Raw genomic sequence first — 14,067 nt, 5'->3', positions numbered from 1 at the left:
GTGAGTTCCTGGTCGGAGCTGGAGTGGCCACAGGGGGTGGGGGACAGAGCCAGGCTCTCTGTTGGCCAGATGTAATTGACCACTCAACCTGTTCTCCTGAAAGCTGTGGCTACCTCGACCCCCTCCCCTCTTCACTGCTCTTCCCTTACCCAGTGATCTTAGAGCTGCAGGGAAACGGAGCTGCATCCTTCTCAGCACAAGTCATTCCAAAAAATATTTATTAAGCATCTACTATGTGCCAGGCACTGTTCTAGACATTGAATAACGAAAGAGACAACAAATTTCCCTATCCTGGGGAGCTTATATTCTACTGGAGGAAATAGACAATAAACAACATAAATAAATAAATCATACAGTCCACTAGATGATAATACACATCATGAAGAAAAGTGAGGCAGAGAAGGGAAATAGAGAGTGCTGGAAAAAAGGAGCATTGCAATTTTCAACAAGGTAAATGGAAGGACTTTACTGGAAATGTGAGGTGTGAGTAAAGACCTGAAGGAGAGGCGGGAGCAAACATGTGGATATCGGGAAAGAGCATTCCAGGCAGAGGAACAGCTAGTGCAAAGGCCCTGGGGTGGGATGTACCTGGAGCATGTGTGGAATAGCAAGGAGGCAAGACTGGCTGAAGCAGAGTGAGCAAGGGGAGGGTGGAAGGAAATGAGGTCAGAGAAGAGACAAAGGGGGCCATATTATTTACGGTCTCGGGGGCCAATTTGAGACTTTGACTTTTAATCCTAGTGAGATGGAAGCTGTGGGAGGGTTCTGAGCAGAGGCATGTGAGCTGACTCTGTTTTTAAGAGGATCTCTCCAGTCCTTGTGTAAGGAACAGTCTGTGGGGGATGGGGGCTAGGAGGGGGGGCTAAACAGACAGCGCAGGGAGAAGGTGGCTGCAGAGGTCCAGGCAGAGATGAGGGTGTCTGGACCAGACGGTGGCTCTGGAGGTGGAGAGGAATGGCTGGATACTGACAGAATTTGAAGGTAGCGCTGACAGCATTTCCTGGTAGACGGGTTGTGGGGAGTGAAAGAAAAAGAAGAGTCAGGGATGACTCCAAGTCATATAAAGCTCATAGAACTGGAGTTTGGTTCCAGTAAGGATTAAAAGTTAAGAATCAGGTTATATTAAGGATCAGTATCGGCGGAGTTTCGTTTGGGGTTGAAGACAGGGTTAAGATTCAGGTCAAGGCGACAACTAGCCTGGTGTTTGGGTTATGGCCATGAGGAGGATAAGGGTTAAGCATGGAGGATAAAGTATAGCGTTAAGGCTCTGGTTATAGATAGAATGACAGTCAAAGCTAAGATGGTGTCTGATATCAGGGCTGGGCTTGGATCTAGGACTGGATTGGGGTTAGAGCTCGAATCGAGGTCAAGGTGAATCTCTGGTCCAGACCGCGGTTAAGGTTTAGGACTGGAGTATACCTGGGTCACGATCATCAAATTTACAGTTAAGCGTAGCATCAGGGCCAGAGTCATTAGAGACAGAACTAAGCCAAGACTAGCATCATGGCTAAGAACGGGCCATAGGTTTAGGATTGAGGACAGCGTTGGGACAAAGTCAGAGTTAGGTTTACAACAGAGATAGGACTAGGGATAGAGCTGAGGTCAGAGTCAGGTCAGGCCAAAAACTAGGATCAGGGTAGGGTTACCCTTAATTGGTGACCCAGATTTGGGCAGAATGCGGCTTGGGTTAAAGCTCTGGTTTAGTTAGGACTAATCCAGGTTGGAGACGGGTGTGAGTTGAAGGTTCGGGAATTTTAGTGCTGGGGTCTTGTTGGTTTCTGTATGGGAATGTAGGTTGGGTGTAGTATTAGGTGAGGTGATATTAGCTGCTGTAACAAATAAACATCTCAGTGGCTGAAGACAACAGTACAGCGTGAGGCTAAATCAGGAGATGCCCATATTTTGGCTCCACCATTGTCAATGAGTGCTGCCCCGGGGAAGGGGAGGAGGGAGAAGTCTTCCTAACTTCTTTCTGTCAGCCCGGAAGCGATACAGGTCACCTCTGCTAATCTTCCTTTCGCAGAACCTAGTCCCATGCCCCTTCCCAGTGATGCAGAATGGGGCTCTGGGATGAAGAGTGGGGCTAATAGCCCTGAAACCAAGGAGGAGAAACATGGATTGACAGTCTTTAGCCCTGGGGTTGGAGTGCTGGGAAGGAGGCATGGCCAGAAGTCCAGAGAGATGACAGAGAGAGACTGAGAAACTCAGAGACGGAGAGAAAGGGACAGAGACCAGAGAGAATGAGGGGAGAACTCAGAGACACTAGGGGACAGAGATGTAGAGAGAGAAGGGGAGAAAGATCCAGAACGAGGGAGGACAGAGACAAAAAGAGAGGGGGAAATGGAGACCTAGAGAGATGGGGAACAGAGACCAAGAGGAAAGACAGAGACTGGAGAGCAGAGACAGAGGCCAAGAGGGGCTGAGTAGAGAACCACAGAAAGAAAAGAAGACACAAATCCAGAGAGAGAAGAGAACAAAGACCCAGAGAGAGGGAGGACAGAGAACCAGAGATAGGGAGATGGGGGGAACGGGACAATGGGGACAATAGGGGTAGACGACAGAGACCCAGAGAGAGAGAAAACGAACCCAAAATAGAGAAATCTAAGGAGCAGTAGCTGGAAGAGGAGCCCAAAAGGCCCCTCCCCTTGTCTTTACTTCGTGAGGCCTGACCCTGCCTCTGGGTGGTTCTGAGTGATATCTATATGTAGTTCATTTGTTGATTTTGGTAGATGAAGCATCATTTTCTCTTTCTTTTCCTTCTTTTTTTTTTTTTATTCTTTAAGTTTTGTGCCTTAGAGGCAAGGGGAGGGAGCCTACCCAATTCTGGCCACTCCTCTTTAAACAAACAAACAAAACACCCATACTTCTGTCCTCTCTTGCTGTAGATCCCAGAGAGTGGGTAGAAATGAAGGATGTAGGAAGCAGACAAGTGGCCTTTGGTGAGAGGTACCCCCCATTACCCCAGTGCCTGCGGCTCTCTTCTCCCCACCAGAAGGTCCATCCTTGGAGATGTTTTTGAAAGATCACTTATGACAAACGCGGTGGAGGTGGGCAGAGGTCCACCTGGGTCGCGTGACCTTCATGGCTTCCGCCTACCCCCCCACCCAAGCCCCCATGATTCATGTGGCCCTAGGGCAGGATGTACCTCGCCAACTCCCCATGGCCAGCCCTTTCCAGGCGCTAGATGAAGTCTCCCAGACCCACACCCTGCACAATAGCGACTACTCAAGGCCATGGGCACTGAGGGGCCGGGGCGGGGCGGGGCAGGAGGCGGGGCAGACCCGGTGAGGAGGAGGCGTGGCTAGAGAGGATAGGCAGGGGGCGTGGCGTTCTGTGGGCGGGTCTGGGCGAATCCAGACCGGAAATGACAGGGAGGCGTGGCTTAACGACTTCATGCCCGGGATTGGAGGACTGAGGAGGGGCGTGGCCATAGGCCTGTGGGCGTGGCTAAGGAATGCAGGTCTTTAGGAGGTAGGCAGGTAGCTGATGCTCTTCAGCCCTGGGATTGGAGGGTTGGGGAGGGGGCGTGGTCCCGGGCTGGGCCCGGTTCGCGCTGGTCGAGGAGAGGATGCCAGAGGGGTAATCTTGTAGCTAGTCCCTGGAGGGGAAGATCGGGAAAGCAACGAGGTGGCTCCTCCAGCCGCTCAGGAATACACAGCATGGCAAACGTAATAACACTCAATGGACACACAGCGAAGGGGATGGACTATCACCAAGCACACACTGCGGAATGACACACTAAATCCAATAGGTCGCCCTTGAGGAGACTTCCACCACAGGCTGAGCCCTGAGGCAGCACAGGCACCTGCCAAGCATCGCCTCCTTGAATCCTCACAACGCCTTAAGAAGTAGAAACTGATTATTTCCATTTTACAGACAAGGAAAAAGAGGCACAGAGACGTTAAGTAACCTGCCCGAAGTTGCCCAGCTAGTGAGATGTGAGCTGGGAGTTGGAGCCATGCAACCTTCTTGCCGAGCCTATGCTCTGAGGACTCACGGACTCCCACGGACCCCAGGAGCAGACACAAGCTGAAAAGCAGCAAACGTACAGGATGCACACGCTGACTGGATGTTCCTCTCCCCCACGCCGACCTTGCCAGCTATGGGACCTCAACCCAGTCCACCCCAAATCCCGGGATCCTCACCTGACCCAGCAGCGACAAGCCCTGCTTTTCCCAGCTTGCCTGGCAGAGCTCGAGTCAAGTAACTGACCAGAGTTTCTGACCACTGCGCCTGAGAACCCTTGGCAGACCCAGGATGGACTTTAGGGGCTCCTGGACCCCTGAGATGAACTTGGAAGGAGTCCTGGCCTAATGGCTAAACACAGAGACTCCAGGTCTGTCACCCTCCCTTTGTCACCGCCTACCTGTGCGATGGTGGGAAAGGTAGTAACTCCCTCCAGTTCTCATTTTCCCATCTGTCTAATGGGATCATCCAGGACCTTCCCGTCTGCATTGTTGTGAAGACTGAGTTATCTGCTTAGAGAGCACTCAAGACAGAGCCTGACACGGACTAAGTGCTCTGTGGGTGCTACTTGTTACCAGGCCTGAGTCTCAGTTGACCTGTCTGAGGGACGTGGCATAGACCAAACCAGACAGTCTGAATCTGAGGGTCCAGCGAACCCCCTGAAATTGCACACGAAATTGCATGTGTTTACATACAGCTTTTTTCAGGTTCCCCAATGAGTGCCCCCAAAAGGTGAGAGAAGCACAAAAAAAGAGACAAAGAGACGTCTCTCTCTACAGCAAGAGGTCTCAATTCACATCCCTCTCTGCTTATGCCCCTCCCCGCGCCCCAGTGGCTTCCCATGTAACATCCACGCTCCTCACGTGGTCTGCAAAGTCCCTCTCCACCTGCCAGCCCACCAGCCTGACCTGGAGGGGACCCAGGCTCACTCACTCACTTTCCGCACACCCCACCCCCAGCCCTCTCTCTGCTCATCAAACACACCAAATTTTGTCTTCCTCAGGGATCTTTTACATTTTTTTCCCTTTCTTTCTAACTCAAAAGACCCCTAATTACAGGGGTGTTCACCATCATTCCACTGCACACCCCACCTCACCCCACTCAGAGTCTCTTTAAGGAATATCCTGTTTTAGAGTCTTCACAGCACTTAACACCATTCATTGGTTCATTTCAACATGTTTATTTCAACATAATGCTATTCGTTCATTTCAACACGACCTTCCTGGGTGTAAGTGCCAGGTGCTCTTCTAGGCACAGACAGCGGTAAACAAGACAAAGTCCCTGCCTTCACGGGGCTCACACGCTGAGCCTCTTAACTATTCGTTGATTTGCTGGTCTGTTGTCTTCCTCCCCCACTCGACCCCCAGCTAAAATGTTTGCTCTGTGAGAGCAAGGAGCATTTCTGTCTCCTTCCCTCTGATGGTAGGCGCTTTTTAAAATGTTAAAATGTATCCTAAAGAGGATCTTCACATAGTCTCAAAGTGTTATCCCACCCATTACTTGGTAATTACAATAGGGAGAAGGCACCTTTATAGTGGGGAGACCTGGGGCACACCACCCCAACCAGGGAATCGAACTCGGGATCACTAACAACGAGGCAACTGACATCATGTGCCTCCCAACTGGACACGCTCCCCAGCACGGAAGGACAGGATGGCACCTGTGCACTATGATTGCCCAAAAGCATCCATCTAATCATGAGGAAATATCAGGCAAACCCAAACTGAGCGACACTCTACCAAACTCTTGACCTGTTCGTTAAAAAAATATCAATATCGTAAAAGAAAAAAAGATAGAGGACTGTTCCAGATCCAAGGAGACTGAAGAGACATTATGACCAAATGCAGCGTGGACTCTGAATTGAATCCTGGATTTCTAGAAGAAAAAGAAAAAAAGACACTGCCATAAAAGACATTGTTGGAATGATTATGGAAGTTTGAATATGTATATTTGATAATAGTAGTCTACCTATGTTAAGTTCCCTGAATTGAATCATTGTACTGTGGTTGTTTACGAGAATGTGCCTCTTATGAGGGGTGTGAAGCATGCTGAAACCTTTATCAGAGCGTCTTGATGTCTGGAACTAACTCTCAGATGGTTCACCCAAAATTACAGACGCACACAAACCTGTGAGAGAGAAAGCAAGCAAGTGTGGCAAATAATAAAAATTGGTGCCTCCAGCTGTACTGCGTGGGGTTTCATTATACTATGTTGCAACTTTTCCGTAGGTTTGAAAAATTTCAAACTAAAAGGTTGAGGGAGAGAGAATGAATCAAGGATGCTTACTCTATCAAGGCGGGCTATGAGGGCCCGCCCCATGGTGCAGCGGTTAAGTGCACGTGATCCGCTTCTCGGCGGCCCCGGGGGTTCCCCGGGTCGGATCCCGGGTGCGGACATGGCACTGCTTGGCAAGCCCTGCTGTGGCAGGCGTCCCACATATAAAGTAGAGGAAGCTGGTCACAGATGGTAGCTCAGGGCCAGTCTTCCTCAGCAAACAGAGGAGGACTGGCAGCAGTTAGCTCAGAGCTAATCTTCCTCAAAAAGAAAAAAGAGGGAAAAAAAAGCTGCGCTAAGGTTGTACTTCAGGGCATCCCTGTGCAAAATTGTATTTGGGGGATGGATTTTCCTGGGAAGCGGCCGCTGCTTTCATCAGATTCTCCATTAAGCCTAAGACCCAGGAAGGGTCGGCAGACAGACAGACAGGAGACCTTCTCTTTTGAGGGCATCTCACCTGGGGACCACAGACTTTTAATAAGACAGTCTAGGATCCTCTGAGGTTGTCCACAAAAATCTTGGATGTCCATGAACACTTCAGGGGAGCAGATTCACAGCTTGGAAGAAAATTCTGAAGGGGGGACCCCCACATCATATACCAACTCTTGGTGCATACAAGTGATGTTAAAGTGGGGCGTTCAAGATGGCCCAGAGGGAGGCCAGAAAAAATATAGGAACTTGGTTTCTCCTATTGATTTTTATCTAGTCCTTTTAATTTCTGGATTTTTCCGGGGGTGTAAATTTAGAAGGTAAATAAAATAACAGTAGAGGAAAAAAATATACATATAAATATAATTGGTAAATAAACATACCCCGTGGTGCATGCATGAAAAATTTTTTATTGGATGCCATGGGGATTATGAGATGATTTAGGAAACTTGAAGATTTAAAATGTGAATATTTGATAACATTAAGGAAGTATGATTACTTTTTAGGTATAATATTGTATTGTTATGCTTTCAAAATAATCTTATTTGTTGAGAGTTGTATACTGAAATATTTATGGCTGAAATGATACTATCGCTGGGATGTGTTCTGGGTAATCTGGCAGATGTGGGAGGAGTGATGAGAACAGAAATGAAACAAGATTGGCCACGTGTCAATAACAGGGGAAGCTGATCGATGCGTATGTGAGGGTTTCCTAAACTATCTTCTCTACTTTTGTGTATGTATTAATCTGCTCAGGTTGCCGTAACAAAATATGTCCCGTGGTGCAGTGGTTAAGTCCCGTGCGCTCCTCTTCAGGAGCCTGGGTTCACGGGTTCAGATTCTGGGCACAGACCTACACCACTTGTCGGCCAAGCTGTGACAGCCACCCACATACAAAATAGAGGAAGACTGGCACAGATGTTAGCTCGGGGCTAATCTTCCTCAAGCAAAAAAAAAAGAGGAAGATTGGCAACAAGTGTTAGCTCAGAGTGAATCTTCCTCACCAAAAAAAAAAAAAAAAGATATTTTAAGACTCATCCTGATTCTCCAGCATGGGACCCAGAAGGCTGCATTTTTAACATGCTCGGCAAGCTCCTTCTGATGGCCCTTGGACCACCATCACCCCACTCTGCTCCCAACCTTGGAGAAACAATGCCAAGGACTGAGAGCCAGGAAGTAGGATTCAACACGGTCCCACCGAGAGCAGGAGGTTGGCAGACTCTGGGGGTCCCAGCCGTGCTTCATGTAAACCCGCACTCTGCTGTTTGAAGGCGGTCCCAGTCACCTCATCATTTCATCCATAAATACCCCAGGATGTATCTTAAAAATGAGGACTTTTTAAAACATCACTATAACACTATTATCACACTTAAAATTTTTTTTTTGAATAATTCCTACTATCACTTGATCAAACTGATGTGAGCCTGGTAATTTTGAAAGCGTGAGAATTTCTACTCATGCTGAAGAGTTTCGGGTCGAATTCGTGGTGGAAAATCAGGCCAACGACAAACGACAATTGTTCAATTTCATAAAAACAAAAAGCTATCCAAGAAAAGAGACCTCATCATAGCATACTTTAAGGTTGAGCCGGGGACAGGATTTTACTCAGTCATAATAACACAGACATGAATATTGATCTAATAGCAAATGGGGGGTGTGATTCTCCAGTGAGCAAGGGGAGGGGAGTGTGTTTGAGAGGGGAGCGTGCAAGAAACTCAGCCTTCACCTTCCACAGCGGAAGTCAATGGATAATGGGAAAATAGAAAAAAAGAAGTAGAAATGTAAACATGTTATCTAGAATCCTGGGGGTAAAATACCCAAAGAAACAGCTACAAGAGTTCAGTGGTTTGATATAAATAAAAACTAAATTTAAAAAATAATAATTGAGGGTCTGGCCTGGTGGTGTAGTGGTTAAGTTCGCACACTCTGCTTCCGCAGCCCAGGGTTCACAGGTTGGGATCCCAGGCACGGACCTACACACTGCTCAACCCACGCTGTGGCGGCTTCCCGTATACAAAGTAGGGGAAGATTGGCACAGATGTTAGCTCAGGGCCAATCTTCCTCAGCAAAAAAAAATTAATAATAATAATAATTGATACAGAATGCATCAAGGGCCCTTAGGTGGGAGTCCTTGAGCCACAGGGTTGTGTGTTTGCGTGTATTTTATTCAAGGAAGTGGGGTGCTGGACTCTGGAAAGGGAAGGACCCTCTGAGATGAAGGAATGGGGGGCAAGGGGTGGGCAGGGCCATCAGGATTTGTGAACGCCAGGGCACATGTTCAGGGGGCTTTCATCTCCACGAGGAAGCTGAGGACCCCCCTACACACACACACATACCCAGGGGAGGCCAAAGACTGGTATCCCGGTAGAAAACAGGACACATTCAAATGCAGTCATTTGAGGAGTTTAATTAAGGGGCTACTTACAAAGGTCTGGGCAAGGTGCAGAGAAAGCCCAAACGATAGTACAGTGCCCTGGGGCAGGTAACCGAGGAGGGGTTCTTGCCTCCCCAGGCTGGGACCTGTGACGAGAGGGAACGGGACCAGGACCCAGACATACAGAAGGCTCCGTGAGGGGCCTGGGCAGGAGCTGTGAGCTCTGTGGTGTGGTGGGATAAACGTACCAATGGCTTGACCTCTCTCTCCCGTCGATTCTTCCCATCTCTTGGGACGAGGTGGAGGCAAGCATTGGCTGATCCCAACAGGAAGCCAGAGACTGTTGATGCCACTTGTACGGGTCAGCATCCTGGACAGAGAGAGCTGGGAAGAGATGGGCAAAAGGGGATCTGGAGGGGCAGACGGAAGCTACCCACAGCAAGAGCACAGGGACCGGACGCTGCCAGTGTGTCAATTTTCTGAATGTCATTTTTTTAAGGGGAGAATGGTGATGCCCATACTTGGCTCCCGGAACCTCTCCCCTGCTGACCCCTTATCCCCTCCCCACCCCTCCTCAAGTTTTGCTCTTCACCACCTTTACTCCACCTTCTCTACTTCCCTCAGGGATTCCTGGAAACAGCCAAGGGCCACACTGGACCGGAGAATACAAACGTGACTAAGCAGCATTGGAAAAGATGCTCCGCTCAGAGAACCTGGAAAGTGGGAATGAAAAGACCCTCAGGTGCTCAAGAAAGCTTGTAACCTGGGGAAGTTAGGGTCTGGCCATCATCTTTTTTTTTTTTTTGGTACCTTTTGGTATCTTCTTTTTTGGTACCCATTTTGCCCACTCCATGCCACCTCAGGCCACCACCATCTATTCTCTATATCCATGAGCTCAGTTTTTTGGTTTTTGGTTTTTTGGGTTCCACATATAAGTGAAATCATATGGTACTTGTCTCTCTCTGTCTGACTTCACTAAGCATAATGCCCTCAAGGTTCATCCACGTTGTCGCAAATGGCAGGATTTCCTTCTTTTTTACGGCTATGCCACATTTTCTTCATCCCTTGATGGACACTTAGGTTGCTTCCATATCCTGGCGATTGTAAATAATGCTGCAGGGAACATGGGGGTGCAGGTAATCTTTTCAAATTAGTGTTATTTTCTTTGCCCAAATACCCAGAAGTGGAATTGCTGGATCATAACATAGTTCTATTTTTAATTTTTTGAGGAACCTCCGTACTGTTTTCCGTAGTGGCTGCACGAATTTACATTCCCACTAACAGTGCACAAGGATTCCCGTTTCTCCACATCCTCGCCAACACTTGCTACGTCTCGTCTTTTTCATAATAGACTTTCTAACAGGTGTGAGGTGACATCTCATTGTGGTTTTGATTTGCATTTCCCAGATGATTAGTGATGTTGAGCACCTTTTCATGGACCCGTTGGACATGTGTATGTCTTCTTTGGCAAAATGTTTATTCAGATCCTCTGCCCTTTTTTTTTTTTTTTTTTTTTGAGGAAGACTGGCCCTGAGCTAACATCCGTGCCCATCTTCCTCTAGTTTATATGTGGGACACCTGCCACAGCATGGCTTGACAAGCAATGCATAGGTCCACACTCAGGATCCAAACCCAAGAACCCCAGGCTGCCAAAGCGGAACGTGTGAACTTAACCACCGCACCACCAGGCCAGACCCTCTGCCTATTTTTTAATCAGATTGTTTGAGGGTTTTTTGCAGTTGAGTTGTACGAGCTCTTTATATATTTGAGATATTAACCCCTTATCAGATATATGATTTGCAAACATTTTCTCCCATTCAGCAGGTTGCCGTTTCACTTTGTCGATGGTTTCCTTTGTTGTGCAGAAGCTTTTTAGTTTGATGTGGCCTTCTTCTTAAAGAGAATACGTCTGGGCAATTGGAAAGTCTCATGTGTTTTTTTCTGCTTTGGGTAATGGCAGGCTGAATTCTTCACATCAACCCTCCCTCTGAACACATTGGAAATGCTGGATAATTTCCTTTTTTATCTCAAGAGCATTGACGAGAAAACAGTTTGACAGTTTCTTACAACACCAAACAGGCAATTACTACATGACCCAGAAATGGCACTTGGGACATTTTCCCAGAGAAACAAAAATACACGTTCACACATTAAACTGGTACATGAGTGTTCACAGCAGCTTGATTCAAATAACCAAAAACTGACAACAAGCCAGATGTCTTTCAACAGGCAAATGGCTCAACAGACGGTGGTACGCCCATGCCATGGACCACAACTCAGCAATAAAAAGGAATGGAGTATTGGCACGTACAGCAACTTGGATGAATTTCTGAGAATCACGCCGTGTGAAAAAAAGCCAGTCCCCAAAGGTGATTTGCTGTATCATTCTATTTCTGTAACATTCTTGAAATGACAAAAATCATAGAAGTGGAGAACAGAATATGTTGCCAGGGATTAAGGAGGCAGAAGGAGCCAGGAGGGAAGTGAATGTGTCTATCAAAGGGCAACACGAGCGACCCTTGGGCTGATGGAAACGTCCCGTACCTTCGCGGTGGTGGTACAGACACAGCCTACATGTTACAACATTGCATAGAAACTCACACACACACAAAGGAGTCCAAGAAAATGCAAAATCTGAACAGCATCGACGCATTGTATCAACATCTCCATCCTGCTTGCGGTATTGTATTGTAGTTTTGTAAGACATCGTTTAGGGAAACTGAGTCAAAAGTACACAGGATCTCTCTATTATTTCTTATGACCCCATGTGACTCTAGAGTCATCTCAAAATAAAAGAGTTTACTTTTCAGAAATACACTGTTGAGATGAAAACACAGAGGAGGTAAAAACCTGCAGAGTTTACAGTATAAACAGAGAGGCAAGAAGAATATACAGAAGGTGCTTGTGCCCTGAGAGGGTTTTCTGGGAGTATGACTGGGTTTCATGTTGTAGCCTTCAAGGTCAAGGGTCAGGGCCTGGCCAAGACAGGAAGTGGAAGGGAAGACCTTATCCATACTAAGCTGGGACCCTAAAGGGTGAGCCAGTTGTAAACCTACCCCAAATCTAACTCTGGAGCAGCAGCCTTGACCCTGAGCATAAGAGGAGAAGGAACATTCTTCAAGTCCCTGAGAAGTTGTGGCCTCAGAATGACCCAGGAACACACTGACACCCCTGGGAGACAGACAACGGAGTGAGTCAAGGCACATCACGGCAGAACTGGGTCTGAGGTGGCTCTGACTGGAAGTGTCACCAGGGATCCCTGCCAAAGCAAACGCAGCCTCTGGTGGTGGCACATCCACGTCAGGGCGAGGGGAGATCCCACAGTCAAATGGAAAGGTCAACCATCGTCAATCAGAGATAATCAGGTCACAAGGAACCAAGACAACACCAACAAGAGCTCAGAGAACAGAACAGGTGCGATCAGACTTCGGGTGCCGGAGAGATCGGACAAATGATTTTAAAGGAGTTATGCTTACCATGTTGAAATAAAGACACGCAAACTTGAGAACATCTGCTGAGAACAGGAAACTATAAAGGTCATTCTTTATATGGCTTGGCCAGCCAGCACCCGGCAGCATAGTGGTTAAGTTCACGCACTCTGCTTTGGCAGCCAGGGGTTTGCAGGTTCAGATCCTGGGCACAGACCTAGCACTGCTTGACAAGCCATGCTGTGGCAATGTCCCACATAAAACACAGGAAGATGGGCCCGGATGTTGGCTCAGGGCCAGTCTTCCTCAGCAAAATGAGGAGGATTGGCAGCAGATGTTAGCTCAGGGCTGATCTTCCTCAAAAAAAAAAAAAAGTAATTTCAGACTACAAAATTGAGAGAGTTTATCACCAGCAAACCCTCATTAAAGAAAATTATAAAGGATATAATCTGGGCAGAATGCAAGTATGATCTCAGATAGAAGGTCTGAGATGCAAGAAAGAATGTAAAATAAAGAAAGTGGTAAACATACACAAAAATATATATAAGACAATACTTTCATTTAAAATAGCAATGTTAGGTGCTTCCTGTTTCCTCTTTCACCAGTGACCCGCCGACATGGGCCGCGTCCGCACCAAGACCGTGAAGAAGGCGGCCCGGGTCATCATCGAGAAGTACTACACGCGCCTGGGCAACGACTTCCACACCAACAAGCGCGTGTGCGAGGAGATCGCCATCATCCCCAGCAAGAAGCTCCGCAACAAGATCGCGGGCTATGTCACCCACCTGATGAAGCGCATCCAGCGCGGCCCCGTGAGAGGCATCTCCATCAAGCTGCAGGAGGAGGAGCGCGAGCGGAGGGACAACTACGTGCCTGAGGTGTCAGCGCTGGATCAGGAGATCATTGAAGTGGATCCTGACACTAAGGAGATGCTGAAACTCTTGGACTTCGGCAGTCTCTCCAACCTGCAGGTCACTCAGCCCACAGTTGGGATGAATTTCAAAACACCACGTGGAGCCGTTTGAATCTTTCTGCTATGCTGTAATATTTTCAATAAACCTCGGAAAACAAAAAAAAAATAAAATAAAAAATAAATTAAAAAAAGTAAATAAAATAGCAATGTTAGTATCTAGAGGGGTTAAAATAAAATAGAAGACAGTAACTTATATCTTGGGGACAAATTAAGTGGAGTTAAAGTATTCTAAGGTCCTTATATTATCAGGAGTGGATGAAGAATTAAAATCTAGACTTCAATATTTCAACCATGCATGTATAATTTATAGGATAACCATTGGAAGAACATATAACCTGCAACTCATGTTGGGTGGGGGGCATTCAGTGATTAAAAACACAACCCAGCTAAACAAACAAACTAAAGAGGCAAGAAACATAGGCCAGATGAGACAAATAAAAAGTACAATATAAAACGGTAGATTTAACCTCAAACATGAATATTAGTAATTACATTAAATGTAAGTGGATAAATACTTTAGGAAAAAGACAAAGACCGTCAGACCAAAAATTTTATACAAGACAGCTCACTGGGTACATCTCAATATATAAATGATTGAGATTTTCTTTTTTAAAAACTGTTTC

At 47.1% G+C, this 14,067-nt stretch overlaps 1 protein-coding gene across 1 annotated transcript; it reads left to right on the top strand.

The window, feature by feature from the left end:
- Positions 1–13,055: 13,055 nt before the first annotated feature.
- LOC100065786 (small ribosomal subunit protein eS17) lies at positions 13,056–13,566 on the top strand. The gene has a single exon (XM_001502832.6). It carries the CDS (start codon positions 13,089–13,091, stop codon positions 13,494–13,496), a length of 408 nt encoding a protein of 135 aa, XP_001502882.1. The 5' UTR covers positions 13,056–13,088; the 3' UTR covers positions 13,497–13,566.
- Positions 13,567–14,067: the final 501 nt, after the last annotated feature.

The sequence above is a fragment of the Equus caballus genome, chromosome 10 (genome assembly GCF_041296265.1).
Source record: "Equus caballus isolate H_3958 breed thoroughbred chromosome 10, TB-T2T, whole genome shotgun sequence".
In the NCBI taxonomy this organism is placed as follows: domain Eukaryota; kingdom Metazoa; phylum Chordata; class Mammalia; order Perissodactyla; family Equidae; genus Equus; species Equus caballus.
The sequence above is the reverse complement of the archived record's forward strand: the minus strand, read 5'-3'. Positions and strand labels throughout refer to the sequence as shown.